The sequence below is a fragment of the Natrix helvetica genome (assembly GCF_964273705.1).
Source record: "Natrix helvetica genome assembly, chromosome: 2".
Classification (NCBI taxonomy): domain Eukaryota; kingdom Metazoa; phylum Chordata; class Lepidosauria; order Squamata; family Natricidae; genus Natrix; species Natrix helvetica.
The window spans coordinates 283,091,788-283,119,672 of record NC_138552.1 but is presented as its reverse complement, the minus strand read 5'-3'; the positions used below and the strand labels follow the sequence as shown (position 1 = coordinate 283,119,672).

General features: G+C 44.9%; 1 protein-coding gene across 2 annotated transcripts in view; it reads right to left on the bottom strand.

The window, feature by feature from the left end:
* Positions 1-19,185, bottom strand: part of GALNT17 (polypeptide N-acetylgalactosaminyltransferase 17) — a 392,841-nt gene extending 373,656 nt beyond the window's left edge. For both annotated transcript variants that reach the window (XM_081941423.1, XM_081941424.1), the window contains exon 1: positions 17,929-19,185. In XM_081941423.1, the coding sequence (XP_081797549.1) occupies positions 17,929-18,166 (238 nt within the window). In that variant the 5' untranslated portion in view covers positions 18,167-19,185. The remainder of the gene's footprint in view (positions 1-17,928) is intronic.
* Positions 19,186-27,885: the final 8,700 nt, after the last annotated feature.

Below are 27,885 nucleotides of genomic sequence, written 5' to 3'. Positions count from 1 at the left end.
AGAGAGATAAGAGAGAGGGAGAGGGAGACATGAGAGAGATAGTGACAGAGACAGAGAAAGAGGTGAGAGAGATGAGAGAGAGATTAGAGAGAGAGAGAGAAAGAGGTGAGAGAGATGAGAGAGGGGGGAGGGAGGGAGGGAGGCCTCTGAGTGATGAACTAGCCCAGTGATGGCGAACCTTTTTTGGCTCGCGTGCCACAAATGGGGGGAGCGCAGGGGGGTCGTGTGCGGGTGTGCCGCACCCATAATGCAATGCGCGACCCCGCCCCCCAGGAGCCCTCCAGAGGCTTCAGGGACCGTTCGAGGCTTCCCTGAAGCCTTCGGAACGCTTAAAACCACCCTCCGGTTTGCTCGGAGGGTCATTTTAAGCGTTCCGAAGGCATCAGGGACCGTCCGAGGCTTCCCTGAAGCCTTCGGAACGCTTAAAACCACCCTCCGAGCAAACTGGAAGTCACTTCCGGGTTGCTCGGAGGGTCGTTTTAAGTGTTCCGAAGGCATCAGGGACCGTCCGAGGCTTCCCTGAAGCCTTCGGAACGCTTAAAACCACCCTCCGAGCAAACTGGAAGTGACTTCCGGGTTGCTCAGAGGGTCGTTTTAAGCATTCCGAAGGCATCAGGGACCGTCCGAGGCTTCCCTGAAGGCTTCGGAATGCTTAAAACCACCCTCCGAGCAACCCGGAAGTCACTTCCGGGTTGCTTGGAGGGTGGTTTTTAGCGCTCCGAAAGCTTCAGGGACGGTCCCTGAAGCCTCCGGGTGCGCGGGGGGCTCTTTTTGACCTCCCCAGGCTCCTATAAAGCCTCTGGAGCCTGGGAAAGGCGAAAAATAGCTTTTAAAAAGGTGAACTCAGCTGGCCAACACACGCATGCACGCTGGCCAGCTGACAGGGCAGCGCCTCGCGTGCCCTGACAAATGGTCCGCGTGCCACTTGTGGCACACGTGCCATAGGTTCGCCATCACTGAACTAGCCTTTGAGCCGGTTAAGGCACTAGGCTAGAAAGCAGGAGACTGTGAGTTCAAGTCTCATCTTACCTATGAAAGCCAGCTGGGTGACTTTGTGTCAATCATTCTCTCTCAGTCCAACCCACCTCACAGGGTTGTTGTTGTTGTTGTGGGGAAAATAGGAGGAGGTAGATGTATTGGGCAAATTTGTCACTTTGAGTTATTTGTAAAAAAAATAAAATAAAGGCATGATACAAACATTATACATTGTGTATCTCCTTGATTCCAAGACAGTGGGAGCATGAGGAAGCCAAAGAATAATCAGGATAAAGCAAGGGAAATGGTTTGCTACTTCAAGTAAAAGCCAAGCCCTGCATTTCAGGATGAATATCTTTTATTAAATCCCTGTACTCTACATTCACCAGGTTGAACCCCAACCGCTTCTCGGTTCAATGGAGATTGTTCCCTGCTTTTTCCTGAAAAACGTAATTGTGACATTTTTTATTAATGCTTCGTTTTGTTTGGTTGCCAGGGTTTAACAATGGCGTTCCAGAGTGGAGTATTAGCTCCTTTGAATATAAAACAAATAAAAGCAAGATAGAAATATATGCAGTGGTGAAAAACGGGGGCTGGGGAGGGGATGGCAATTTATTCTTCATCAGGCATGTCTTGGGGTAACTCAAGTGAGTTTTTGTACTTCAGAAATAAAGCAGATGCTTTAAAAAAAAAGAGCAAGAGCTCAAGGCCAACTACCCAGTTATTGAAATGGAGCAGGATTCCCTGGGGGGAGGGGAAAAACCAGCTATAAAGCATACAGTTTAATCAAAACTTCATTACGGTCAAAGACCAGCATAAGAAAAATAAAATGCAATTAGTAATTTTAAAAGCTAAAAATTATAAAATACAGCAGGTTAAAAAGCATTTTAAAAACAAAAAACAGATATACAAATATTTTTTTTAAAAAAAAGAAAATATAGGAAAAGGAGTAAAAACATTAATTAAGTAGAAGAACATATAAAAGTTGATGCATGGTTATCTAATCTATCACAGCATAAGGCACTCTTAAATAACAAATTAGTTGCTTGTTAAGACAAGTTTGAAGCACAGGTCACCCATCTGATGGATTGTAATTGCTGCTGTGCAGAATGGCTAGCAAGATTGTGTGTTGTAGCAGGTTTAATGTCTGCAAGCATCAGGGAGACATAACATGGTCCTGCATGCCCTGCGTATTGGTGAGATGAGGCTAGTAGGAATATCTTTGTGGTACACACACTTGGAGTAACCCCTGTTCTATTGGTTCTGTATGAACAGAATCGTGGGGGCATTACCTCCCTGAGTAGGGAATTTTTGTATGTCAGCCTTCAGGATCATATCGCAACCTCTTTTGGTACCACGCAAATCCAACTATTCATAACTCATATATCTGAATTGGGTGGATGGATGGGATAGATAAATGATAAGTAGATGATTTTTTGATAGAGGAGAGGAGAGGAGAGGAGAGGAGAGGAGAGGAGAGGAGAGAAAACTTTGAATGCTGGAGATAGTTAGCTATTAAGGGCACGTACATCTAGGCTTCTATTAGAAGCCAATTCAACTGAAGGTCCAAACAAGATTAATTGTTAATTTAAATCCAAACTGCCCAAAATGGATATATTCAATTCAAGTTGAACTTCTTCAGACTTCTTTTGGATTATCCATTTATTTTTTTTTATAATCCAGCATGATTCATAGAATCGTAATGATGTGAAAATCCCAATCAAACTAATTTTGAGAATACCACTTGAAACAATTGGATAGCTCAGATCAGAATCAGCCCTATTAGTAACTCCACCTCTATTAAGCAATTAATCAAATAGAACTGGAAGGGACCTTAGAGGTCTTCTAGTCCAACCCCCCTTTTATGTTAAACCCCATCTCGATTACCCTCAATAAGAGAATGGAAAAAATAGTTCACTTTTTAAAACTAAAACAAAAACAGCTGCCTTATAAGTTGCCACAATATAGGTCAACCATCAGTTGTGAGTCCACTGTTTCCTGCCTTTGCAGTTCTAAGTCCATTTTTCCTTTGCAAAAAGATTTCCAGAAAACAAAATTGCAAAATCAGAAGAAACTTTCCAGAGATGCTGATTTGACTCTTTAGCCAGTCAATTCTTTCATGCAACAATCGTATATTATGCTCACCAGATGTTTTTTTTTTTAATTTAAGGCACAAGTCTTTGGTGTTGATTGTATAACTCGAAGCCGCACTACCTTTAAGTTCTACAAAGAAAAAGCTATCAAGAGTGCACACGGAGGTCCACACGCCAATCTGCAAATCTGTTGGGAACACTTAAAAATATACTTTGTGTCTTTTCAAGTCAACTTTTCAATTAGAATTCTCACCCAGAGGCTTGATAACTTCCAACCATGCTCCAACCCAAATGGCAGATTTAAAACTCCTTCTTTACACCTCAGAAGTGTTATACTGCTAGAGATTTTAGTATAAAATAGTAGGTGTACCAAACAAAAAAGATGTGTGATTTGAGGAGCTCATTAACAAATCCGTGCAAAAAAAATGCATCTCAATTCAATAGAATTTCTGAATTTGCCTCCTTGAATCAGATTCTAGAGTTACATCTAGTTATTTGTTCAAACTAAATGCCTCCAAAACAATCCTGTGATTGAATAGTCTTTGGTGGATGGAGACAGACAGACAGACAAGTATTCCATCTCACCCCTATGGGTGGTCTTGACTTCTTCAATCTTGGGTCCTCTACCATGGACCTGGGAGTTTGAGGGTTCTGTGTAGGACCTTAGCTCAGTGACGGCAAACCATTTTTGCCTTGGGTACATACCCTCATAATTTAATGCCCCCTGCACTGTGCACAGCTTTCTTAGAGCCTGGGGAGGGCAAAAATGGCCTTCCCCGCCCCCCGGAGGCCCTCCGGAGGCTGAAAATGGCCCATTTTCCGACCTCTAGTGAGTCCTATATGTCCATTTTTCACCCTCCCCAGGCTCCAGAGGCTTGGGGAGCCTGTGGAGGGCAAAAAACAGCCCAGCATGCAAACCAGAAGTTTAGGAACAGACTTCCGATTTGCATGTTGGGCTGTTTTTCTCCCTCTGGTGGCTTCAGGAGGCTTCCCTGGAGGCTCCGGAGGGCAAAAAACAGCCCAACGCACAAACCGGAAGTCTATTCCCAAACGTCCGATTTTCACGTTGGGCGGGTTTGTTTTGCCCTCCAGAGGGTTTAGGGAAGCCTCCAGAGGGAGAAAAATGCCCCAAAATCAGTTGGCCCTGCGCACTGGAGCTGACCAGGGGAATGCCTCGCATGCCCTCAGAAATATCTCTGCATGCCACCTGTGGCACGCGTATCATAGATTTGTCATCATGGCCTTAGCTGGTCCTAGTATTGCATTCATCTAGACAGGGTTCTGAAATTGTTCTTGGGACCTGTTGGAGCCTCTTTCCCAGTTTAGGAGTCATAGATTCAACCATTGGGATCACTTTGGCCTTTACTTTCCACATCTTCTCTAGTTCCTCCTTTAGAGCCTAGTACTTTACAAGCTTCTCAGACACCTTCTTGAGGCCGCTGTCACTTGGCACCATTACAACTAGCACCACAGCTGTCTTCTGGTTCTTGTCTACTAACCACGATGTCCAGTTGATTGGCCAGTACTTACGTGTTCGTTTGGATCTGGAATCCCTACAGGATCTTAGCCCTATTGTTCTCCCTAACCTTCTGTGGAACCTTCCATCTGGACTAGCCCATATTCTATGCTGATGGAGCTCATTCAATGTTATGCTATTGATGCCTGGATCTTACACCCCACTAATTGGTTGTGCTAAATGACCCCCCCCCCCCCGACATCAGAATAACCACCGATCTCCGCTCCTTCCGCAAGAAACTTAAGACCCACCTGTTCAACTTAGCTGGCCTGGCCTAACCGTAGTTTTAATCTTTCTAGCCTGTATTTTAAATTTTTAGGGGTAGTTTTTTAGGTTGCTTTTTAATTTTTATTACTGTACAGCCTAACATTTAATCTGATTTTAGGGGTATTTAAGATTATTTATTTTGTACATGGTTTTTAGCTTGCTGTCTGTACACCGCCCCGAGTCCCCTCGGGGAGAGGGGGCGGTCTATAAATTCAATAAATTCAATTCAATTTAATTAAATGTCTCTGTGTGTTTATGTGTGTGTGTGTACATGTATATCTATATGTAGTTGTTGTGGCCCGCCAGCAGCCAGCAGAACTGGCAGCAGAGTCGGATAGTGACTTGGTTGGGGAGGGGCATGGGCCAGTCCTGGAGGCTGGGGAAGGCTCAGACGAGGGCTCTGCGTCAGAGGCAGAGACAGGGCCAAGGCCGTCTGGCAGTGATCAGGTGCCTATGGAGTTAGACAGCCAGGGGTGAGTTCCTACCAGCCTTGCTGCCAGTTTGGCATGCAAAAAATGCTCCGCACACATGTGCATTTGCACCTAAAAAGGTCTGTGCATGCGCACAACGTTAGAAAAGGAGGGGAAATAAAATGTTTGCAATGAAGATTGTTCTGTGCATTCGCAGAACCAAAAATCAAGATGGCCCCTCCGCTGATAGAACCTACCTACTTGGCTGAACCGGTCCGAATCCCACCTCTGTAGACAGCAGTGAGGCAGAGGAACAGCTGGAAGCTGTTCCCAGTGTGCATATGTGCAGGTCTTCCAGAAGAAAAGAACAGGTCAGAAATCAGGGTAGACTTGAGAGTAAAGGCACAGGTGGAAGGGGAATGGCCCTCCTATAGGAAATGAAAGAGGAGCGAAAGGGGAGTGGGCTTTTGCAGGAAGCAATTCATTCATTCGTTTCAGGAGTGGAAAGATCTGTCCGTCAATCCCAGAGACTCTGTGCCAAGTCTTTCCTTGCACTGCACTGTGTTTGGAAAATATTTACCTGTCACCTTTCCAAGCTAGATAAGTCCGGTAGTCATAAATATTCCTTTGAAAGACTGTTTGCCAGGCCTTTGCTGAATGTGAATGAGAGGAATTCACATTCATTTAATAAAAGGGATTTTGTCGGGACCAGGACTCTGCCTCGTGCTTTTTCGGGAAGCCTAGGTCAGACCAGTAGTCTCCAACTTACAACCATTCATTTACTGACCAAAGTTACAATAGCATTGGAAATGTGTCTTATGACCATTTTTCACACTTACGACCATTGCCGCATCCCCATGGTCACGTGATCAAAATTTGGACTTTGGGCAACTGGCATATATTTATGATGGTTGCAGTGTCTTGGGGTCAGGCGATTGTCCTTTTGTGACCTTCTGACAAGTAAAATCAACGGGGAAGCCCAACTCATTTAATGACCGTGTTACTAACTTAACTGTGGCAAGAAAGATCATAAAATAGGGCAAAATTCTTTTAACACCTGTCTCATTTCAGACATAAAAATTTGGGGCTCCATTGTGATCACAAGTAAAGAACTTCCTGTACAGGGATGGCTTTTTAATTCTCTAACTGAATTGTTTTCCCAAATCAAATTAAGCCATTGATTTTGAAAGTCTGAATCAAATCAATCCTTACAATCAAATCACACCAATTTGTACACCTCTAGGAAACAAGTAGCTTTAACGTTGCAACTTTGGAAGGATCAAAATCTTTAGTTAACTTATTTACAAATATGTAGTGACTACATAAAAGGGACGAAGTGGCTCAGTTGGCTAAGATGCTGAGCTTGTTGATCAGAAAGGTCGGCAACTCAGCGGTTCGAATCCCTAGCGCCATGTAACGGAGTGAGCTCCCGTTGCTTGTCCCAGTTTCTGCCAATCTAGCAGATCGAAATCACGTTAAAAAATGCAAGTAAAAAAATAGGAACCACCTTTGGTGGGAAGGTAACAGCATTCCTTCAGCATTAAGTCATGCCGGCCACATGACCATAGAGACGTCTTCGGACAGCTCTGGCTTTTCAGCTTTGAAACGGAGATGAGCACCGCTCCCTAGAGCTGGGAACAACTAGCACATATGTGCGAGACAGTGGTGGGTTGCCAATTTTTTACTACCGGTTCGGCCGCACTCGCAACGCTTCTGCTCATGCGCAGAAGTGTCCAGGTGGGAGGGCAGTGCCTCCCGCCACCACTACTACCAGTTCAACAGATCCGGGCTGAACCAGGAGCAACCCGCCTCTGGTGCGCGGGAACCTAGCCTAGCCTAAAGTGACTGCATATGGATGAGAATGGACGCTTAGAGCTTTTCCATTCCTGCCCAATACCTCTGCCTTCAGCTGTATTTGGGTGCACTTTTGCTATGATTGCCTCATTCTCTGGCTTAATCTTCCAAATTACTTGATCATTGAGGTCTGACAACTCAAACCTTAGTTAAACAAATAGAAACTGTAGGATTTTGGCCATTGACTTTATAGTTATAGCTCAGCTAATTCAATGGCCTTGAGGCATCTTCCATAAAAAGCGAACATCAGAAGCTTGTGAGGAGAGAAGGAGAGGGAGGATGTAGAGAGAGAGACATGTCTGTCGTATGGAGAGAAGACTACAATATGGCCCCAAAGAAAGTTTTGCCGGAGAAGGTCATTTCTAAATCCTCGAGTTTGCAAGACCAGCCATCGCAACTTAGAAACCAAATCATGTGTAACCTCAAGGTAGAACAGTCACCAAACAAACTGTTGTACATCAAGGACTACCTTCCTCTCCTAGGAAAATGAAATATTTTATGAAATATTAAAAGGGCAGAATATTTCCCCTAAAAGGGAGGCAAAAACTTAGCCCCACACACACACCTCTGTCAATGAGCCATTAAGGCCTGGGCCAGTCTATTCTACATAACAAAGATCTACTTCCTTCAGGCAGAACCAAAGTAGGAATTGCTCAAAGCCCCTTCATTACATCAACACCCAGCAAGGCTTAGCCAAGCCTGGGATTCAGAACAGCCTACAGAGTTGCCCCTGCATGGCCCCATGGAAGCCTGACAGCCAATCAGAATACAAGCTCAAATTCAAAAGCCCAGAGAGGGCATAAAATCCAGGCGCACTCAGCATCTCTCCCCCCCCCTTTTTTTTTTGCCATGTGATCCTGTCCACCATGTTTCCAGTGTCTTTTTCCCCACTTGGAACTGAACCCAGGTGGACATTTCTTCTGTGGAATTACTCTCTGAGATGTCTCAAAAGCGCTTTTTTCAGGAGGCAACTGGACTTTCTTGGGTTTTTCTTTTTCTTTTGAAGACGTTTCGCTTCTCATCCAAGAAGCTTCTTCAGCTCTGACAGGATAGTGAGGAATGGAAGAATTTATATTCCTTGCAGACAGTTGGTCATTTGCCTCCTTTTAGAGGGTCGTTGAGGTCACTTGGAGGTTGATCTGTGTCCTCGGGGTCACCTGAGTCATGCAAATGGTTCCTGTAGTCTGCAATTTTTACTCTGGACGTCCATCCCTACTCCCATGCCATTCCAGGGGTGTTCGTCCCAAACTGTATGGCTAAAGGTAGAGATTCTCAGTCATCCAGATCATGGTTGCCTCAAAAGTGCTTTTTCAGGAGGCAACTGGACTTTTTTGCTCTTTTCTTTGAAGACATTTCGCTTCTCATTCAAGAAGCTTCTTCAGCTCTGAATGGAAGGATGTATGTTCCTTGCAGACAGCTACTCATTTCCATCCTTTTAGAGCAGTTCTTCTCAATTATTTTCTGTCATGCCCCCCCTAGGAAGAAGAAAACATTTCGCGCCCCCCGCGCGACTGTAAATAGTATCATTTGTCTATAAAATTGTTATAAGTACACCTCTGCATAACACTGTATCCTTATTAACGTATAAGAGAATAAAAAAAGAAAGAAATGTGGATCAATTTACAACAAAGAATAGCTTTATTAACTGTAGCAGAAAAGATTTAAAGGAGCACAGGATTTAAAGGAACACAATATTAAAAAAAACTTTAACCTGCAAAACAAAAATATATAAAATAATTTGAGCTGAGCCCCCCTTTACGGAGCCTCGCCCCCCCTCCCCCGGGGGGCCCGCCCCACTATTTGAGAAGCACTGTTTTAGAGGGTTGTTGAAGCACTTGGTTTATCTGTGCCCTTTATCTGTTAGCTCCTGCTTCCTATAGTCTGCAATTTTTCCTCTGGAAATGAGTTCCTACTCCCACATCATTCAAAGGGAGTTCATCCCTTCCATTCCCCACTATCAGAGCTGAAGAAGCTTCTTAGATGAGAAGCGAAACGTCCTCAAAAGAAAAAAAAAACAGAATGTCCAGTTGCCTCCTGAAAAAGCACAACCATGGCTTGGATGACTGAGAATCTCTACAGACCCTCTGAGATGGTTTGCTTTTCAAACCAAACGATGAAGGTTATAGTTCATCTCTGAAGATGGTTGTCTAAAACTCGGGTTGCTTTTCCAAGTTGACCCTACACAATCTGGAAAAAAAAAACCACAACCACTGTGCTTTATAGACCTTAGGCCAGAACACGATGTATAGATTTAAAGCCATGCCCTGTCAATTTAATAGAGAGATCTTTATTACCGGTCTGAGGCCTATTATGATGAGTTTCTCCATCTCAAAACTGCACCACTCAGCACGCTGCATAATTTAGGTAAATGCAGCGTGTACCTTTCTAACTCTCACCAAAGGATGTCGGTTATGCTTGCCTTCTTTTCCTCTGCAAGTCACCTCCTGTAAATAAATAAATAAATAAAAACAGCGGCTGCACACAGAATCGCCCACAGACAAGACACCTCTGACTTAAATAGCTCGCCTTTCCCCCAAACCAGGGATCAGCAACCTGTGGCTCTTTCAGTCCTCTGCTGCGGCTCCCTGTCGCCAGTCGGCACCACAATTTTGGGAGGAGCTTCCAGTTAGAGGGGAGGGAAAGCAGGGTACGCCAGGAGGAGACTCTATGGCAGTGATGGCGAACTCCGTGGCACGTGGAGCCATTTGTCAGGGCATGCGAGGCGCTGCCCTGTCAGCTGGCCAGCCGCATGCGCATGCTGGCCAGCTGAGTTCACCATTTTTAAAAGCCATTTTTTCGCCCTCCCCAGGCTCCAGAGGCTTTATAGGAGCCCAGGGAGGGTGAAAAGAGCCTCCCCCCCCCTGGAGGCCGTCCGGAGGCTTCAGGGACTGTCCGGAGGCTTTCCTGAAGCCTTCGGAACGCTTAAAATGACCCTCTGAGCAAACCGGAAGTGACTTCCGGTTTGCTCGGAGGGTTGTTTTGAGCGCTCCGAAGGCGTCAGGGAAGCCTCCAAACCGTCCCTGAAGCCTTCGGAACGCTTAAAACGTCCCTCCGAGCAAACCGGAAGTCACTTCCGGTTTGCTCAGAGGGTCATTTTAAGCATTCTGAAGGCTTCAGGGAAGCCTCCGGACAGTCGCTGAAGATTCCGGAGGGCCTCTTGGGGGGCGGGGGAGGCTCTTTTCATCCTCCCCAGGCTCCTATAAAGCCTCTGGAGCCTGGGGAGGGTGAAAAAAGCATGTAAAAATGTGGGGGTTCGCGCCTGTTGTGCGCGCATGTGCACTGGGGGGGTCACACATTGCATTATGGGTGCGGCACGCCCACACATGACCCCCCCTGTGCTCCCCCCACTTGTGGCACGCGAGCCAAAAAAGGTTCGCCATCACTGCTCTATGGCAAAGGGTTGGGTTTTCCCGTCAGCCCTACAATTGATAGGGCTTTCGATTAGGAGAGGTAGAGGAAAAAGAACGCCGTGCTAGGAGATTATGGCGGGGAAACCGGACTTCCGGCTGGCTCTAGAATTGAATGAGGGGCTTTCGGTTAGGACCTTTGGGGCTCTTTTAGTGTTTAAGGTTGCCAACCCCTGCCCCAAACAATGTTTTTTTGTCCCCCACCAACCTGAGTGAAGTCAATCTGCAAGGTATACAAGCCATCAGGTGTTTATGCTGAGGGAGACACGATAGGTTAGGGGTGTCAAACTCGATTTCAGTGAGGGCCACATCAGGGTTATGTTTGACCCCAGAGGGCCAGGGGGGTCGTGGCTAGGAGGCATGGCCATGGTGGGCATGGTCAGCTCGATGTCACTTATGTTGGGGGTACCTCCAGTGGCCAAGTGCTAAGGCAGGATTTCCCTCAGACCCTCACTCACTCTCATTATAATCTCCTTCCTTCCTTTTCTTTTTTTCCTTCCCTCTTCATTTCTCTTCTTTTCTTTCTTCCCCTTTTTCCTTATTTTTTCCTTCCTTACTCTCTTTCCATCTTTCCTTCTTTTTCTTTTTCTTTCCTCTTTCCCTTCTCCTTTCCCGCTCCTTCCTGCATGCTCAAATGAAAAAGGGGAAGCATTTATCCTCTTGTTTTGTTTTTAGTTTGTTTTTGCTGGCAGAGGCACTGCTGGCTGGTCCTTTGCTGTTTCCAGGCTGGTCCCGAGGGTCAGATCTAAGCACCCTATGGGCCGGATCTCGCCCAGGGGCCTTGAGTTTGACACACCTGCCATAGGTGACTTAAAGGCACGCTCCTATATTGAACCAGAGAAGAGTCTATTAAAAGTCCGAAAATAAATGTCCTTCAAGTCACATTCCACACCTGATGATGTAATGAAGTTTTCTTGGCAAACGGCATTCTTTCAGGGTTGTTTTTTTTTCCAACTTCCCAGTTTACGCTATAGTCCAAAATTTCCTTAGGTCTACCATCCAACAATTAATTATTGAAGTCCAAGGCTGCTTAACTGTTCAGCCCAGTTCAACTAGGGTTGCCACTTGCTATCAGCAAAATCTCAAGACTGCCCACTATAGGCATTGGCTAGGAATAGCAATAGCAGTTAGACTTATATACCACTTCATAGCGCTTTACATCACTCTCTGGACAGTTTTACAATGTCAGCTTATGGCCCCCAACAATCTGGATCCTCATTTTACTGACCTTGGAAGGATGGGAGGCTGAATCAACCTTGAGCTGGTCAGAATCGAACTGCTGGCAGTGAGCTGAGTCAGCCTGCAGTACTGCATTCTAACCAATGTGTCACCATGGCTCCTACATGGGCAAAAGCTTATACTTTCAAGTTATTTGGGTATTAAATCATTATTAGTCCAGCAATGACAAAGTAATCCTCAACTTACAACTGTTTGTTTAGCAACCGTTCAATCTTACAATGTCACTGAAAAAGATTACTTATGACTGGTATTTACACTGAGGACTGTTGTAGCATCCCTCAGTGTTCTCATTTAAAGTCAAATTTGAAAAGTCCTAAGTTTTCACAGACAGTATGATGATAAAAGAAACAGACATTGTGATCTCCGGAACTTTAAAAGTTTAAAATATATTGCTCACTAAGCTTTCGTTAGCCATTGCTAACAGAGTAAAAGCCATTAAAGAGATACCTGCCTTTATACTATGTTAATCAATTTGGCCATTGCGCGAGTGATAGGCCCATCCACCCGCCTCCCACCTGTCATTGGCTTTGTTGTTTACACACTCTTGATGATGTTAGCAGTGGCTAACGAAAGCTTAGTGAGCAATAATTTTTAAAGTTCCGGAGATCACAATGTCTGTTTCTTTTATAACTACACCTGGAACTCACATTTTTAGGACAATTTACAGTATGATGAGAAAGTCTACCCTGCTTGGATCTGCACACGCTGATACCAGGGGTGGGTTGCTGCCAGCATCGCTACTGGTTCGGCGCGCAAAAAATGCTCCGCACACGTGCACTTTTCCACCTAAAAAGCTCTGAGCATGCGCACATTAGAAAGAAAAAAAAATACATTTTTGCAATTTAGATTGTTCTGCGCATGCGCAGACCTGAAAATCAAGATGGTGGCTCTGACGATATATCTGGTTCAGGGGCATAGCAGGCTGAGTTACTACCTACTCGGTCGAACCGGTCCAAACCGGTAGGAACCCACCTCTGGCTGATACATTACAACATACTCATTCTTGGGAGGAGCTCAATGCATACAAACGCCAACACTAGCTAAAGAATTGGCAACGTATATAATTGATATGATAATATCAGTCGCCTGAACTGTTAGGAACAGAAAATAGACAATGTACAGGTAATCCTCGACTTACGGCCAAAATTGAGCCCAACATTTCTGTGGTTGGGTGAGACGTGTGTTAAGTGAGTTTTGGCCCATTTTACGACTTTTCTTGCCTCAGTCGTTAAGTGAATCACAGCAGTTGATAAGTTAGTCACCTGGTTGTTAAGTGAATCTGGCTTCCCCGTTGACTTTGCTTGTCAGCAGGTCATAAAAAGGAGATCACATAACCCATGGGACACAGCAAAGGTCAGAAATATGAACCAGTTGCCAAGCATCTGAATTTTGATGGCAGGACCAAGGGGATGCTGCAACGGTTGTAAGTGTGGAAAAAATGGTCATAAGTCACATTTTCAGTGTTGTTGTATCTTTGAATGGTCACTAAACAAACTTTTTGTAAGTCAAGGACTTACCTGTGATAGAAAATGAAGAAGCTAAAATGCTCCAGGACTTTGGAATTTAAACAGACAAGCCACACAACACCCCAGATTTAATCATTGTTGATGAGAAAGAGACAAAAAAACCTGGATGGTGGACATTGAAATAGCTGGAGACAGCAGAAGAGAAGAGGAAGAACCAGAGAAAATCACAAGAAGTAAAAGCACAAATCAGAAACCCTGCAAATAGAAGTGAAGTGTGGCAAATGAAAGCAAGGTTAGTACAAATAGTACTAACTTGGGTGCAATCCCAAAGTATTTGGAGCACCATTTGAACATTATTGGAGATTGACCAAATCACCAAAATCCAATTGCAAAACACAACTTTATTTGGAACAGTTTACAACCTGTGGCAGCACCTTTTAACACCATCAAAAAACAACGTATTTCAGGTCCTTGGGAAGGATTGGAATAGAAATGTGTGTGTGTGTGTGTGTGTGTGTGTGTGTGTTCCAGCATAACTCTGGAATGCCTTGAGCAATTTCAACCAAACTTGGTACACAGATGACTTACTGTCTGGAAAAAAAATACTGTGGGGGTAAGACACCCCAAACACCCCTTGGGGGGTGTTCTGTTAAGATACACCCTGTTGTGCCTTAAAATGGCTTCTACTGTACTGCCATAAAATGAATTCTACTGTACAGTGCAGTGGAGTTGCCATGGTAACAGCTTCACAGTACTCCCCAAGGAAGCTCCCTCTGGTAAGGGGGAAAATCCAACACTAGAAATTACGTTTGGTCCAGACATTTTCCCCCTTTAAATAAATACCTGGGCAACACTGAATTATCGTCTAGTAGGTGAATAAAAATGCCAAATATAATCTGGCTGACTTTGCGATCAACCCAATAATAATTTAACCTGTATGCTACCTCACAATAATCAAACAAAGCGATTACAATAAAGTCAACCCAAATAAAGCACGAAGTGAGGAGTCTTACTCTCCCTCACCAAAGGTCTGGGTGAATGCAGTCATAATGCCCTGGGCTGATTATACGATTTAAGAAGTTGTTCCAGCAATTTCATCCTCCACCCTCACAACCAAGGTATGATGTGGCTAATGTGGATCATAAGATTGCAGCCACTAGAAATCCAATGGTCCATGGTGTGAATAATTTGTGTTCCTCATTGTGGAGATGAATAGTGGCCACATCATGCCTTGGTTGTGAGGGTGCAAGATCAGATTGCTGTAACAATGTCTTAAGTTTAAGTCATTTAACCAGCACAGGGGATTTTGCTGTTTGGGGAAAAGCTTATCTGTTCCATTTTCATACTGTAGAGGTGGGATCCTACCAGTTTAACAACCGGTTCATTGAGCACGCGCTTTGCACCACACACTTGCTTCACTTGCGCACGCGTCTGGATGCGCACTATGCACAGTTTAGTGAAGACTTATCTTCCGGATAACTGCTTGGGAAGGAAAACAGTTGAGGCGCATCAATCTAGTCTGCTGCCTGACTCAGCTGAGACGATAAAGGTAGGTCAAGCTCAGGGGCAGGCAGGTGGACCCACTTGCTCGTGGGAGCAAATTGGTTCTCTCCCAGCTGATCTTTGGAGCTACCGGTTCACCCGAACCGGTCTGAATTGTTAGAATCCCACACCCTACACCCACCCCTCTCCTAGAAGAATGAAATATTTTGAGAAATATTAAAAAGGCAGAATATTATACTTCTCTGAATGTGAAATGGAGAAACGTGCTCTTGGAAAGCAGCCCCACCTTCCTTAATAGCCCACAGCAGATGTGAGCCCTTAAGAGAGAAAGAGATAGGTAGCTCTATTCATAGGCAAAAATTCCCTGCAGCAAGGTCTGAACAAAGGTAGGATTAGCCATTAAGCCACAATAGTTACTGCACAACAAGCCCCTTCATTGCATCAGCCAAATTTCAAACAAGCTTCAGCCAGACAAACTCCTGGGATTTGTACATGGCCTCATGGGAGTCTGACAACAGGCAATAGAATATATGTTCTTGCACAGGAACAGGAAGTTCAAGTGCAGAGCCCAAGAGAGGGTATAAAAACGTTTCACTCTAAACTCCATCTGGTCAGCTGCACAGAACAGAGTGCTTGGTGGTTCTGCTTCATTTTTAAGCCATCTTTCCAATCAGCCTCCATGTTTCCAGTGTCTTTCTCTCAGCTTGGAACTGAATCAGATGGATATTTCTTCCAACAACTGGAAGGGCTTCACAGTTGCACCTCATAAAATACCTCTCTTGGCTTTAGTTGCAAAAGTCCCTCTTTCCATGTATTCATTTATAGGGATACTGTTGCTCAGTGGCTAAGACACTGAGCTTGTCGATCAGAAAGGTCGTAAAATGGTCGTAAAACCATGTAAAATGCAAGTAGAAAAATAGGGACCACCTTTGGTGGGAAGGTAACAGCGTTCCATGCACATTCAGTGTTTAGTCATGCCGGCCACATGACCACAGAGATGTCTTTGGACAGCACTGGCTCTTCAGCTTTGAAACAGAGATGAGCACAGCCCCCTAGAGTCGGGAACAAGTAGCACCTATGTGCGAGGGAAACCTTTACCTTTATTCATTTATTAGCAGGTTTCAATGGTTAGGGCCATGTCATCTAGCTAGACAGGGCTGCATCAATTTAATTGGCTATGATTAGGATGGGTGTGTGTGTGTGTGTGTGTGTATACACAGTCAAAGTCAACATATTCTAAACTTAAAATAGTAAAATCAAGCATGAAAAGATAGAGGGTTGATTAGCATTAATTGATGAGCATTAATACTCAAATTTCAGCATCACAATGAAAGGGAAGTGAACTTTCTTGGTTTTTACTGATGACGTTTCGCTTCTCACCCTAAGAAGCTTCTTCAGTTTTGACTGAAGAAGTCAGAGCGGAAGCAGCTTCTTGGATGAGAAGCGAAATGTCTTCTAGGGAAAACCAAGTCCATTTGCCTTTTGAAAAAGCACCTTTGGGACAACCATGACCTGGATGACTGAGAATCTCCATAGATATTTCTGCAACTCAAGGCATCCCCACTTGTCTAATACTCACTAGTATTTTATTTCCAAGCTCAGAAGGATGTACTAAATGGCTCTAGACGAAGTACACCATCCATATTTAATGGCTGCATTCACACAATACATTTGCCCTGATTAGCCCTTTTTGGGGTTCACCCAAAGGACAAAACAGGTTAAGGTCATCTAAGATATTAAATCTCTCTCTCTCTCTCTGTCCCCCCTCCCCGACGCACACACACAAAGCAACCTTAAACACGCTTAGTATTAATCAAACAAATCAACCCAAGTTGCATATGCAAATGCAGCAATTAGATTTTTACCTGACTTGGTTAAGCAAATTGTGTAAACACAGCCAATGGGAAAGTCGGCGATTCAACCTCTTAGCATCTTGCAGCTTATTACAATGTCTATTTACTTAGACTGATTCCCATCACGGTCAGGCTGCAGCTTTAGCATTTTAAAATATGCTTCGCTCAAGTCAATACCCTTATGTTGAAAGTCGGGTGGAGGAAATCGCTTCTCAAAACTAACTTCTCCTTCATCTCCAACTTGGTGAAGGGACAGAACACAATTACCTCCTAACACATTCTTCCTGCTCTATTTTTTCACCCACAGATGACATCTAGGCTAGCTATGAACTTTATCCTGCCAGGTATCTGGATCCCAAAAGCTTGCAATACTTGAAATAACAGGGAGCTTTGAAGATGGAGATAAATGCTTTTTTAAGCTCCATGGGAAAAGCAGGCAACATCCTGATATTTTCCCCCCATGTCACAGCGCGCGCGCACACACACCAGAATCATCGTATGCACAGAGGACCCTGTCAAATGTTGGCCAGGTGCGAAAGGTAGGAGAAGTGCAATGAAAAACAGCCACCATCATCTTGCAAAAACAGATGGTGCCAACATGCAGGAATTCACGCGATGAAATTCAGACTTTAAAATATCTTTCAGAGCGCATGGAGGGCAGCAAAGTGCCTGATCTTACACGATAAGACCACCACATTTAATTCAGGGAGTACGTTCCCACAAGCAACTTTAACTAGATCAGTTAAACATCATTCGTTGGTTGCATTTTTTTAAAATCAAAGGACAGGATGTGTGTATCTTAGTGCATGGTGTAAACCTTGCCTACGCGATGATATAATGCTACGATATATTGTGCACACCAGATGAAGAGTTAATTTAGTAACTAGGTTTGGCAGGTGTGGGAATTCAACCAGAGAGAAACTGTTGTATCTATTCAGAGGACTGATCAAACTAATTCTGTATTGTCCACACTAAATGAGCAAATGTTTCCGAGGTCCTTCCCTACCTCATATCTTCTCTCTGTAAGATATGCGTTAACCAATAAGCCTCAATCTTAAATGAATTGGACATTGCCTTAAATCAAATCAAAGTAGTTATCCAGGGAATCAGTATTTTACACCATTCCTTTCTAACTGGAGAGGTAAGTCATGGGTTTCAAGACCTTCTCCATTCTTGCCACTAGTTGTAGGACTTTTCGACCCAGATTCCTCATCACATGCAATCCAGTCGCTTCTTACAAAGCCACCCAAAATAAAACAGTTGGACCTGCAAGAGAGTTACTAAAGGAATGGAGCCCTAAGAGAAACAGTAGACCAGGAAGCCCTAAGAGAAACAGTAGACCTACCGTTTAGTTGCCGGTAGACAATGTCCTCAAGAAGGGACAACCGCTTCAGCACGGCATCTTGAATTGGGTTAGCCGGGTGGGCTGTCAAGTTGGCCACTTCTGCCCTGGGATGAATTTCATGGAAAGCATCTCCATTCTTCATTGCAATGGGCCTGCACTTGGCCAAGAAGAGGACAAAGCCAGCCACCGCAATCAAGTTTAAGATCAGCAAGACTTTCACTCTCCTTAGAGAAGCCATCAAGAACTTCCCAATGTGGGACACGTGCAACTGGAACTTCTTCTTCTTTTTCTTCTTTGACAATTACCAGAAGAAGAGCAGGGAAGCTTGGAGGAAGATAACCCGGGATGGAGCCCGTTCAGGAAGAGGCTGATGGTGACGCGGACACCTTCCCCATCCTTGCATCTTTGGCAAGTCTCCCTCAGTTTACACAGTTGGGTTATTTAAAGCGACAAGTGCTGGCAGGTGGCAGGCAAGGGGAAAAGCAGACTCAATTGGAGATTCCCACTCCAGAGATAAAGGTTCGCAAGGCTGGGAAGCAAGACTCTCATGACTGTCTGGAAGAGCCAGAAAGGAAGTTAAACAGGGAGCATCCTTTGCAGCAGAAAAAGGGAACAAGTCCCAGAAAGCTCTTCTCTGTGCCAAACCTCCTCCAGACCTTCTTAGAGGCTACTGGTCTTTGGGAAAAACCAAACCCCCCCTTATATTGGGGGAGGAAGGGGAGGTTGTCGGAATTGACTTTGCACACTACAGAAGACCAAGTTCTGCAATGTTGCTGTGTGTTCCGGTCTGACCGGCTTGCCGGAGGATAATCCAAATGAAATTCCAAAGTCCTGGGGTAGCAAAAATAATAATAATAATTTTAAAAAGAAAGGAGAAGGGGGGAAGGGCAGCAGAGGACGTGGAGGCTGCTGGGTTCTGAATAAATACTCCAGGTCCCTTTTACAACAATAAAAAGAGTTGTCCTAGAGAAACCCTGGGACGCAGCCACGTTTTCCTGGGATTTCTCTTTAAGCCGTGCAAAGGGGGGGGGGGGGGAGCCGAGCAAGGCACGCAGAAAGAGAGAAAAGGAAAAGGGACGTGGCTAGAAATTCAAAAAGGATAACTTTTATTTCTTGGAGGAGGGACGCAGAGAGAGAGAGACAGAAGAAGAAAATGTTTCCTTAATAAGAGGAGTTATCTGCAAACTTCTAAATGATTATGATTGGGCGAGGGGGGGAGTGGAAAGTAAGGAACGGATGCTTTTTGCTTCCCCCCCACGGGAGGATGCCGGGCCAAAGCACAAAGCCCGCCAAGCCGCGGCTGGAGAGATGCTTGCTTTTAGGCGACAAAGCGAGCGGGGGGGGGGGGGATACTGGCAAAGAGAGAAAGAGATGGGGGGGACGGGGGAGGGAGGAAGGGAGGGAGAGAGAGACAGAGAGAGAGAGATCCGAACAAATGAAAGAGAAGACCGAAAGGGGGGGGGAATCTACCGAGCGATCAAAGAAGAGAAAGCTCCCCCCAACTCTAAAGGGAGAGATAGAAAGGGAGAGAGGAAGAGAGAAAGGGAGAGAGAGAGAGAGAGAGAGAGAGAGAGAGAGAGAGAAGGGGAGAAAGAGAGAGAGAAAAGGAGAGGAGAGAGAAAGAGAGAGAAAAAGGGAGAGGAGAGAGAAAGAAAGAAAGAAAGAAAGAAAGAAAGAAAGAGAGAAAGAGATAGAGAAAGCGAGAGATCCGCACAAATGAAGGAGAAGACCGGAGGGGGAAAATCTACCGAGCGATCAAAGAATAAAGAACACCCCCTCCCTCAACTCGAAAGGGAGAGAGAGAAAGAAAGAGAGAGAGCGCGCGCTAAAAGGCAACGAGGCGGTCGCGGGAAGGAGATGCTCTTCGCCGTTCTCGTTTTCTTTTTCAAAGTCTGTAGGTTGCAGCAGCTGGGAGGCGCGAGAGCGGATGGGGAGAAAGGGGGGCGCAGGTGCTGCTAAGAGCCCCCCCTCGCTTCTTTCTTCTTCCCTCTCCGGATGACGCTCCGTCTGCCAGGCGCGCATTCCTCTCCGGAGCGCTCGGGGCGGCGCGGGTCTCTGCGGGCTCTCCAAGGGATGCCGGGTGGATGCGCTGGAGAGCAAGCCGGGCGAAGGACCCGGGAGAGGCAGCGGGCACCCCAGGAAATCAGGTCATCGTGGCCTCTGCGGAGCGCGGCCGAGAAGTCTTCCGGAGCGCAAGGCGAGAGGAGGAGGAGGAGGAGCGGAGGCCGCCGGTCCCGCGGCTGCTGAGCTTGCTCCCCGGCTCGGACTTCCCATCGCCGCCGCCGCTCCTTCAGCTGCCGAGGCTGGAGCCATCCGCTTTCGCCTAGCCTGGAAGAGGAGGGGGGGAACCCTCCCCTTTGCATGGCAGGGAGGCGGCGTTGCATAGAAAACCCGGGCTGGAGACCAGGAGGGGAATGGGGGCGGGGGTGGGTGGGAGCCGCCGGAGCCCACCAGAAGAGAGTGGGGTGAGAAACCGAGACCAGCTAGGCCACTGATGGTTAACCTTCTTGGTGGCAAGTGCCCAAAGGGCCCGCCAGAAACCCCCAAATACAATGTGCAATGTGAGCACGCCCCCCCCCCCCCCATTTTTGGCTTCCAGGTTGGTGCAGGAGGTCTTCCAAGCCCCAAAGACTGTGAAGTAGGGGGCATCACGTGGCACTCCCATGCCCAGTTTTGGCTTCCAGGTTGGTTCAGGAGGCTTTATAGGTCCAAAACGGAGGGGGGACGGAGGGGGCTGCGCACATGTGCAAACCCCCAAAATGGAATGAAAGTGCCCCCCGTACATACGTCCCCCCACATGCGCCTGCCCCCCCACAAATGCCAGTAGAGATCCGAAGACCAGCTGGCTGGCAGGAGGCGTGCCCACATGTGCAGTGGAGCTGGGCTGGGGTGACGACTGGCGTGCCCACAGAGAGGGCTCTGCGTGCCACCTGTGCCATGCGTGCCATAGCAGAGCTAGGCGAAAAGGGCTGGGGAGGCCCCATGCCAACTTACTCTGGTTCACTGAAACAGAGCCGAGGTAAAGGGTGTGGTTGGCAGGGATTCCCTAACTAAAGCAATGCATCTATGGCAGCTGCTGGGTATATAGAGCCCGGTTTGGCTTGAAGGTGGTTAGCTGGTTTTAACTTGGTTGAGTTGTGGTAAAGCTTAGTTCAGTGTCCCATCAGGGATGTGCCACGGGACGTCTCTAGGATAGCAATAGCACTAGTGCTTAGACTTATATACCGCTTATATACTTATATACTACTTCACAGTGCTTTACAGCCCTCTCTAGACGGGTTATAGAGTCAGCATTCCCCCCCCCCCAAAAAAAAACAATCTGGGTCCTCATTTTACCGACCTGGGGAGAATGGAAGGCTGTGTCAACCATGAGCCCTGTCAGGATTGAACTCCAGGCAGTGGGTAGAGTTAGCCTGCAACACTGCATTCTAACCACTGTGCCATCAGGGTTCGATAATAATGAAGTTAGATACAATAACAAGAGCACTTAGACTTATATAACGCTTCACAGTGTTTTTACAGCCCTCTCCAAGTGGTTTTAACAGCCCTCTCTAAATGGTTTATTGCCCTCAATCTGGGTCCTTATCTTACCAACTTCGGAAGGATGGAAGGCTGTGTCAACCTTGAGCCAGTCAGGATCGAATTGCTGGCAGTGGGCAGAGTTAGCCTGCAATGCTGCAGTATAACCACTGCACCACTACGGCTTTTCTACTAATAAGCAGACGTCATTGCTCTCAGTTTTAATAGCCCATTAGCTTGCTGCTTTCACAGAAGATTTGACCCTCTCCAAAGTCAGAATTATGTTGGAATTGCAGTCCTCTAACCTTTGGCCTTTCTCTGTTGTCCTAATTGGCTCACCATATTCTTCTTCTTCGAAATGACCTTCTCTCTCTTCCAGAAATCAGCCAGTGCAGGAAGTCAACACGTGTGCAGGAACTTGCCTTGTATGCAACATCTGGTTTTAGTTTGAGCCTCATATGCTTTTCTGCTTTCCTATCCCGAATCCGTAGCCTTGAGACAGATGTTCTGCACGTAGATAATTCTTGACTTACAACCACAATTGGGACCAGAATTTCCATTGCTAAGCAAGGTGGTTGTTAAATGAGTTGCACCTGATTCTCTGATATTTTTTTTTGGCGGGGGGGCACGGTAGTTAAATGAATCACGGCAGTTAAGTGAATCATATGGTCATTAAGCAAATCTGTCTTCCCCCAATGACTTTGCTTAGCCAGCTGGGAAGGTCACATGAGATGAGACACTGCAACCGTCGTAAACAGAGGTGGAATTCAGCAGGTTCTGACCAGTTCTGGTGAACTGGTAGCGGAAATTTTGAGTAGTTTGGAGAACCAGTAAATACCACTTCTGGCTGGCCCCGCCCCATCTATTCTCTGCCTCCCAAGTCTGGGAGGGAATGGGGATTTTACAGTATCCTTCCCCTGCCATGCCTACCAACCCACGCCCACAGAACCAGTAGTAAAAAAAAAATTAATGCCACCACTGGTCATAAATATATCAATCAGAATGGAGCAAGAACTGTATACTTTTTGGAGTATAGGAGGAGAGCAACTAAGATGATCAAAGGCCTAAAGACTAAAACCTATGAAGAACAGCTGCAGGATTTGGGTTTGTCTAGTCCAAAGAAAAGAAGAATTAGGGGTGACATGATAGCAGTATTTCAACATTTGAGGGACTGCCAGAAAGAAGGGGGATCAAATTATTCTCAAAAGCACCGAAGGGCAGGACAAGAAACAATGGTTGGAAACTAATCAAGGAGAGAAGCAGCCTGGAATTAAGGAGAAACTTCCTAACAGTGAAAACAATTAACCTGTGGAACAGCTTGCCTTCAGAAGTTGTGAGCGTTCCATCACTGGAGGTTTTTAAGAAGAGACTACACAGCCACTTATCTGAAATAGTATCAGTTCTCCTGCTTGAGCAGGAGGTGGACTAGAAGACCTCCAAGGTCCCTTCCAGGTTCTATTCTATTCTGTTTCCAATTCCAATCCGTATTCTTATTCCTATTCCATTCTATTCCTATTCCTATTCCTATTCCTATTTAGGTTTAGGATGGAGTAATGAGACCCATTTTGAATTCCGATCCTATTGCTTGTTCACAATTGATCCCAGAATTTTCCGTGCTAAGTGGGAAATATGTTAAGTGAGTTTTGCACTGGGTAGTCTAGTGAAAAGGAAGAAAAGGGGAGACATGATACCATTGGTTGAGTATTTAAGGGGCTACAACAAAGAAGAGGAAGTCAACCTATTCTCCAAAGCACCTGAGGGCAGGACAAGAGGGTGGAAACAAATCAAGGAGAGAAGCAACCTAGAACCTAGGAGAAATTTCCTGACAGTGAGAACAATTAACCAGTGGAACAGCTTGCCTCCAGAAGTTATGCGTCTTCCATCACTGGAGGCTTTTAAGAAGGGACTGGACAGTCATTGATTCAGAAAAGTATAGGGCCAGGATGGTGAACCTATGGCACGCATAGAGCCCTCTCTGTGGGCACGCCAGCTGTCACCCCAGCCCAGCTCCATTGCATATGCACCTCCTGCTGGTCTTCGGGTCTCTGCCGCGCATGAGCGCAGGGTGTACATGCATGTGGGGGACAGACACACCTGCATGGGAGACACATTGCATTTTAGGATTGCACACACACATTTTGGGCACTCGACACCCAAAAAGTTAACCATCACTGGTAGACCTCCAATGTTCTTTCTAACTCTGTTATTCTATATTCTGAAACATTCATTATTGCTTTTTAGGATCAAATGTTTGTGTAGTATTATTATCTTGTTTCCCAGAAAATAAGACAGAGTCTTATTTCTTTTGGCCCCCAAAATAAGCGCTTGGCCTTATTTTCGGGGAGGTCTTATTATTTTTGAGGTACGGGAGGCGGCGAGCGTGGTCACCTCGTGGCTGCTGCTGTGTTGCAATATTTTCAGGGAGGGCTTATTTTAGTGCAGGCACTCAAAAGCCCAATTGGGCTTATTATCCAGAGAGGTCTTATTTTCAGGGAAACAGGGTATCTGAATTCTTATCCCATCTTTCATTCAGGAGTTCAGGACAGCCTACATAGCACTCTCTCATTTTTCATTTTTTGTAATCCAAATATTATATTTTGTTAATGATTTAAAAACCAAGAAGAAAAACAGAAAAAAAGGGGAAAGGGTTATGAATTGCAGTTGTAATAAGATGAAATAAAAATGTCAACGTAACATTAATTCTACATATTAAAAGACCTCCGATCACTTTAGAACTTAAGATCTTTTTAAAAGAATGAGTTGATATCTAATAATTCGTGACATTAAACACTGCAATATGAATTTTACATCAGATAGAGAAATTCCAATAATTTTTGTGAGATGAGTTGGGCAGAGAGAGAGAGAGAGAGAGACTGGCCCAAAATCATCCTGTGAATTTCCATGGCCAAGAGGAGACTTGATGACAAGTTTCCCCAGTCTTAGTCCAACATTTTAACCACTATATTGCACTGCTCTCTATCAAAACAAAGTGTTACCCTAAAAACGTTTTATCACAGAGGAAATTTGTTGTTGTTTTTAGTTGCGAAGTTGTGTCCAACCTATCGCAACCCCATGGACAGCGTTCCTCCAAGCCTTCCTGTCCTCTACCATCCTGCAGAGTCCATTTAAGCTCACGCCTTCTGCTTCGGTGACTCCAGCCACCTCATTCTCTGTCGTCCCCTTCTTCTTTTGCCCTCCATCTTTCCCAGCATCAGGCTCTTCCCCAGGGACTCCTTCCTTCTCATTAGGTAGCCAAAGCCTTTGAGTTTCCTCTTCAGGATCTGGCCTTCTAAAGAGCAGTCAGGGTTGATCTCCTCTAGGACTAGCTGGTTGGATCGCCTTGCAGTCCAAGGGACTCGCAGGAGTCTTCTTCAGCACCAGAGTTCAAAGGCCTCCATTCTTTGGCACTGAGCCTTTCTTATGGTCCAACTTTCACAGCCATCCATTGCAACTGGAAGAGTTGCAATGTATGGAAAGCAGAAATTTAGGTGGATGCTATACCTTGTAAAAGAAAGAAAGATTTATTAACGGTCTATAGCATTGGAGTTTTGAAAGGAAAACAAATGTCCATAGTAATTCTATAAAGCAAATGCATCTTTGCTTGGAATCAAGTAGTTGCCCTCCACAACACTGTTATATTCAGGAAAAGACATTCATCCATTCATTCATTCATTTCATATGTCACTCATCTCACAATCGAGCAATTCTGGGCAGCTTATAGCAAAGCCATACTTGACTCAAAGTTTCAGGTGCTCTCTGGAGCACAGGTAGTCCTCGACTTACAACCACAATTGAGCTCAAACGTTTTGTTGCTAAGTGAGACATTTGTCAAGCAAATTTTGCCCCATGTGATGATCTTTCCTGCCACAATTGTTAAGTGAATCATGGAAGTTGTTAAATTAGTGATCCAGTTGTTAAATGAATCTGGATTCCCCATGAACTTTGCTTGTCAGAAGGTCGCTAAAGGGGATCACATGACCCTGGGACACTGCAACGGTCATAAATATGAGTCAGTTGTCAAGCGTCTGAATTTTGATCACGTGACCGTGAGGATGCTGCAATGGTCGTAAGCGTGGAAAATGGTCATAAGACACTTTTTTCAGTGCCATTGTAACTTTGAATGGTCACTAAATGAATTGATGTAAGTCAAAGACTACCTGTAGAATTTTACCTTTAAATCTGAAACATTGTCTTTTTATACTAAGTTGTTACTTGGGGCGGGGGGTTGCAACAAGGATTTAATATGGACTCATACCTAGAGAAAAAGGGCAGTGGTGGCTCACTGGCTAAGACGCTGACCTTGTCGATTAGAAAGGTTGGCAGTTGGGCGGTTCAAATCCCTAGCGCCGCGTAACGGAGTGAGCTCACGTTACTTCTCCCAGCTTCTGTCCACCTAGCAGTTCAAAAGCATGTAAAAATGCAAGTAGAAAAATAGGAATTCTTATTAGGACTGCTGGATCAAAAAATGGACAGACAATCTCAATCCATAATCATACACATACTCACTGCAGCCAGGATTGCCTTCGCACAAAACTGGAAAAAAATCAATACACCCTCAGATGAAACTACAATCAGGAAAATACTTGAATGCGCAGAAATGGATAAAATGACAATAGAACTAAAAGAAAGAGAAGAATCGGACTTCTATAAAGTATGGAATAAAATGTACAAGTGGCTAAAAAACAGAAGCCAAGACAGAAAATAGAGAATACAAATATATGGATGTAAATAATGAATACTATTATAAGTGTTAATACTATGTTTGTTAAATCATAGGACAAGGTTATAGTGAGAGGAAGGCAATGCAGAAGGGAGAATGATAAAAGCTAAGAAGGAAAGCCGATAGACAAAGCTGTAAAATTATTGTATATTGTTATGTACGTTCTGTGTTTTGTTTTGTCTTATTGTGTTTTTTTTCTTTGCTGTGTCTTCCCTATTGTTTTTAAAGATCAAAACATTTAATAAAAATTATTTATTAAAAAAAACCAAAAAGAAAAAGAAAAATAGGAACCACCTTTGGTGGGAAGGTAACAGCGTTCCGTGCGCCTTCGGCATTTAGCCATGCCAGCCACATGAACACAAAGACGTCTTTGGACAGCGCTGGTTCTTCCGCTTTGAAACGGAGATGAGCTCTGCCCCCTAGAGTCAGGAACGACTAGCATGCATGTGTGAGGATAACCTTTACCTTTACATACCCAGAGAAATGGAAATTATTGAAAATCGATGAACCAACTTGTAAGTGAGTGGGTTGCATTAAAGCGCGGTTCTTTCTTCTTCTCTTTTTTCTTTCTTATCGCCTTGTAATAGATGTCTTGATATTTTCTGACCTTAGTTGTTCTCTTCCAGATGCTTATGGCCAGGTTAGATAACATCACCAGTGCACTAATGAAACATCTGGAGGAGAATCGCCAAGCTCAGACAACACCAAAAACACGACGATTCTGCTCCATTCAGCTGAGCTATATACATATATATGTTCTCTCCTATTTCCTGATTTTTTTTAAAGATCCGTCTTGTCTCTTTCCCATAGAAAGCAAGAACAGAAACATTGCTGGTGCAAGCCTCTTTGTGCAGCTTAACACCTATTGCATCACCAAGTCACGACACTGAGATGAGACTTCAGCAAATAACACTTGCTGAATCCTTCCCTCTTTGAAATTTCACTTCAGATCCCAGGAGGAAAGAAAAAGGAGAATTAAAAATAGCACTTATACATTAAGCACTAATAACCATCTGGGATTGCCGTTTGCAGAGTTTTATACTATATCAGATAGTTCTCCCCCCCCCCCCTTTCAATTTTTTTTCCTGGAACCTCTGCCCAATCTCACTGCCAAAATTCAGTGGCTCAGTTTGCTGCTGGAATTCACAGGACATCATAAATATATTTTCATGCTTTTCAATGTATCTTTCAAGCATGGGATACATAATCCTTCTTGGATGGTTCAAAAGTTCTGGATTTTGCCTCGTCCACTCTTTCATTAGAGTGGAATTCAGCATTTGCTTCCTAGAGGGGAGAAGGAGCCCCTCAACCCCACCCAAGGCGAATGTCTGCAGTAACTTGAAGTGTAAATAAACAAGGAAGACTTAAGTAGTCTTCTGACTCATCATAACAGCAGATGACAATCAATTTATATTTGTGAAGAAAGAGTGAGGGTAAGAGACTACCACCTCAGGAACCATTCGTCCTGACTCTGCACTAATCACACACATTTATAAAATAAAAATAATTACTTCCAGATTGAACAATCTCCCCAAAGGGTCCAGCTGGCGAGTCAGGAAACAGTTGAAACTATCGCTGGAGCAGTTCCTCATGTGGAAAAGTGCTGAAGTTGGATCGCTGTGCTTTAGTTGGATGGCCGTGCTTTGAATAGTTCCAGGTTTCTTTGTTTGGACGGCAATTCTTTTGCTGGGGTGGTGCTGTATTAAAGATTACTGGGG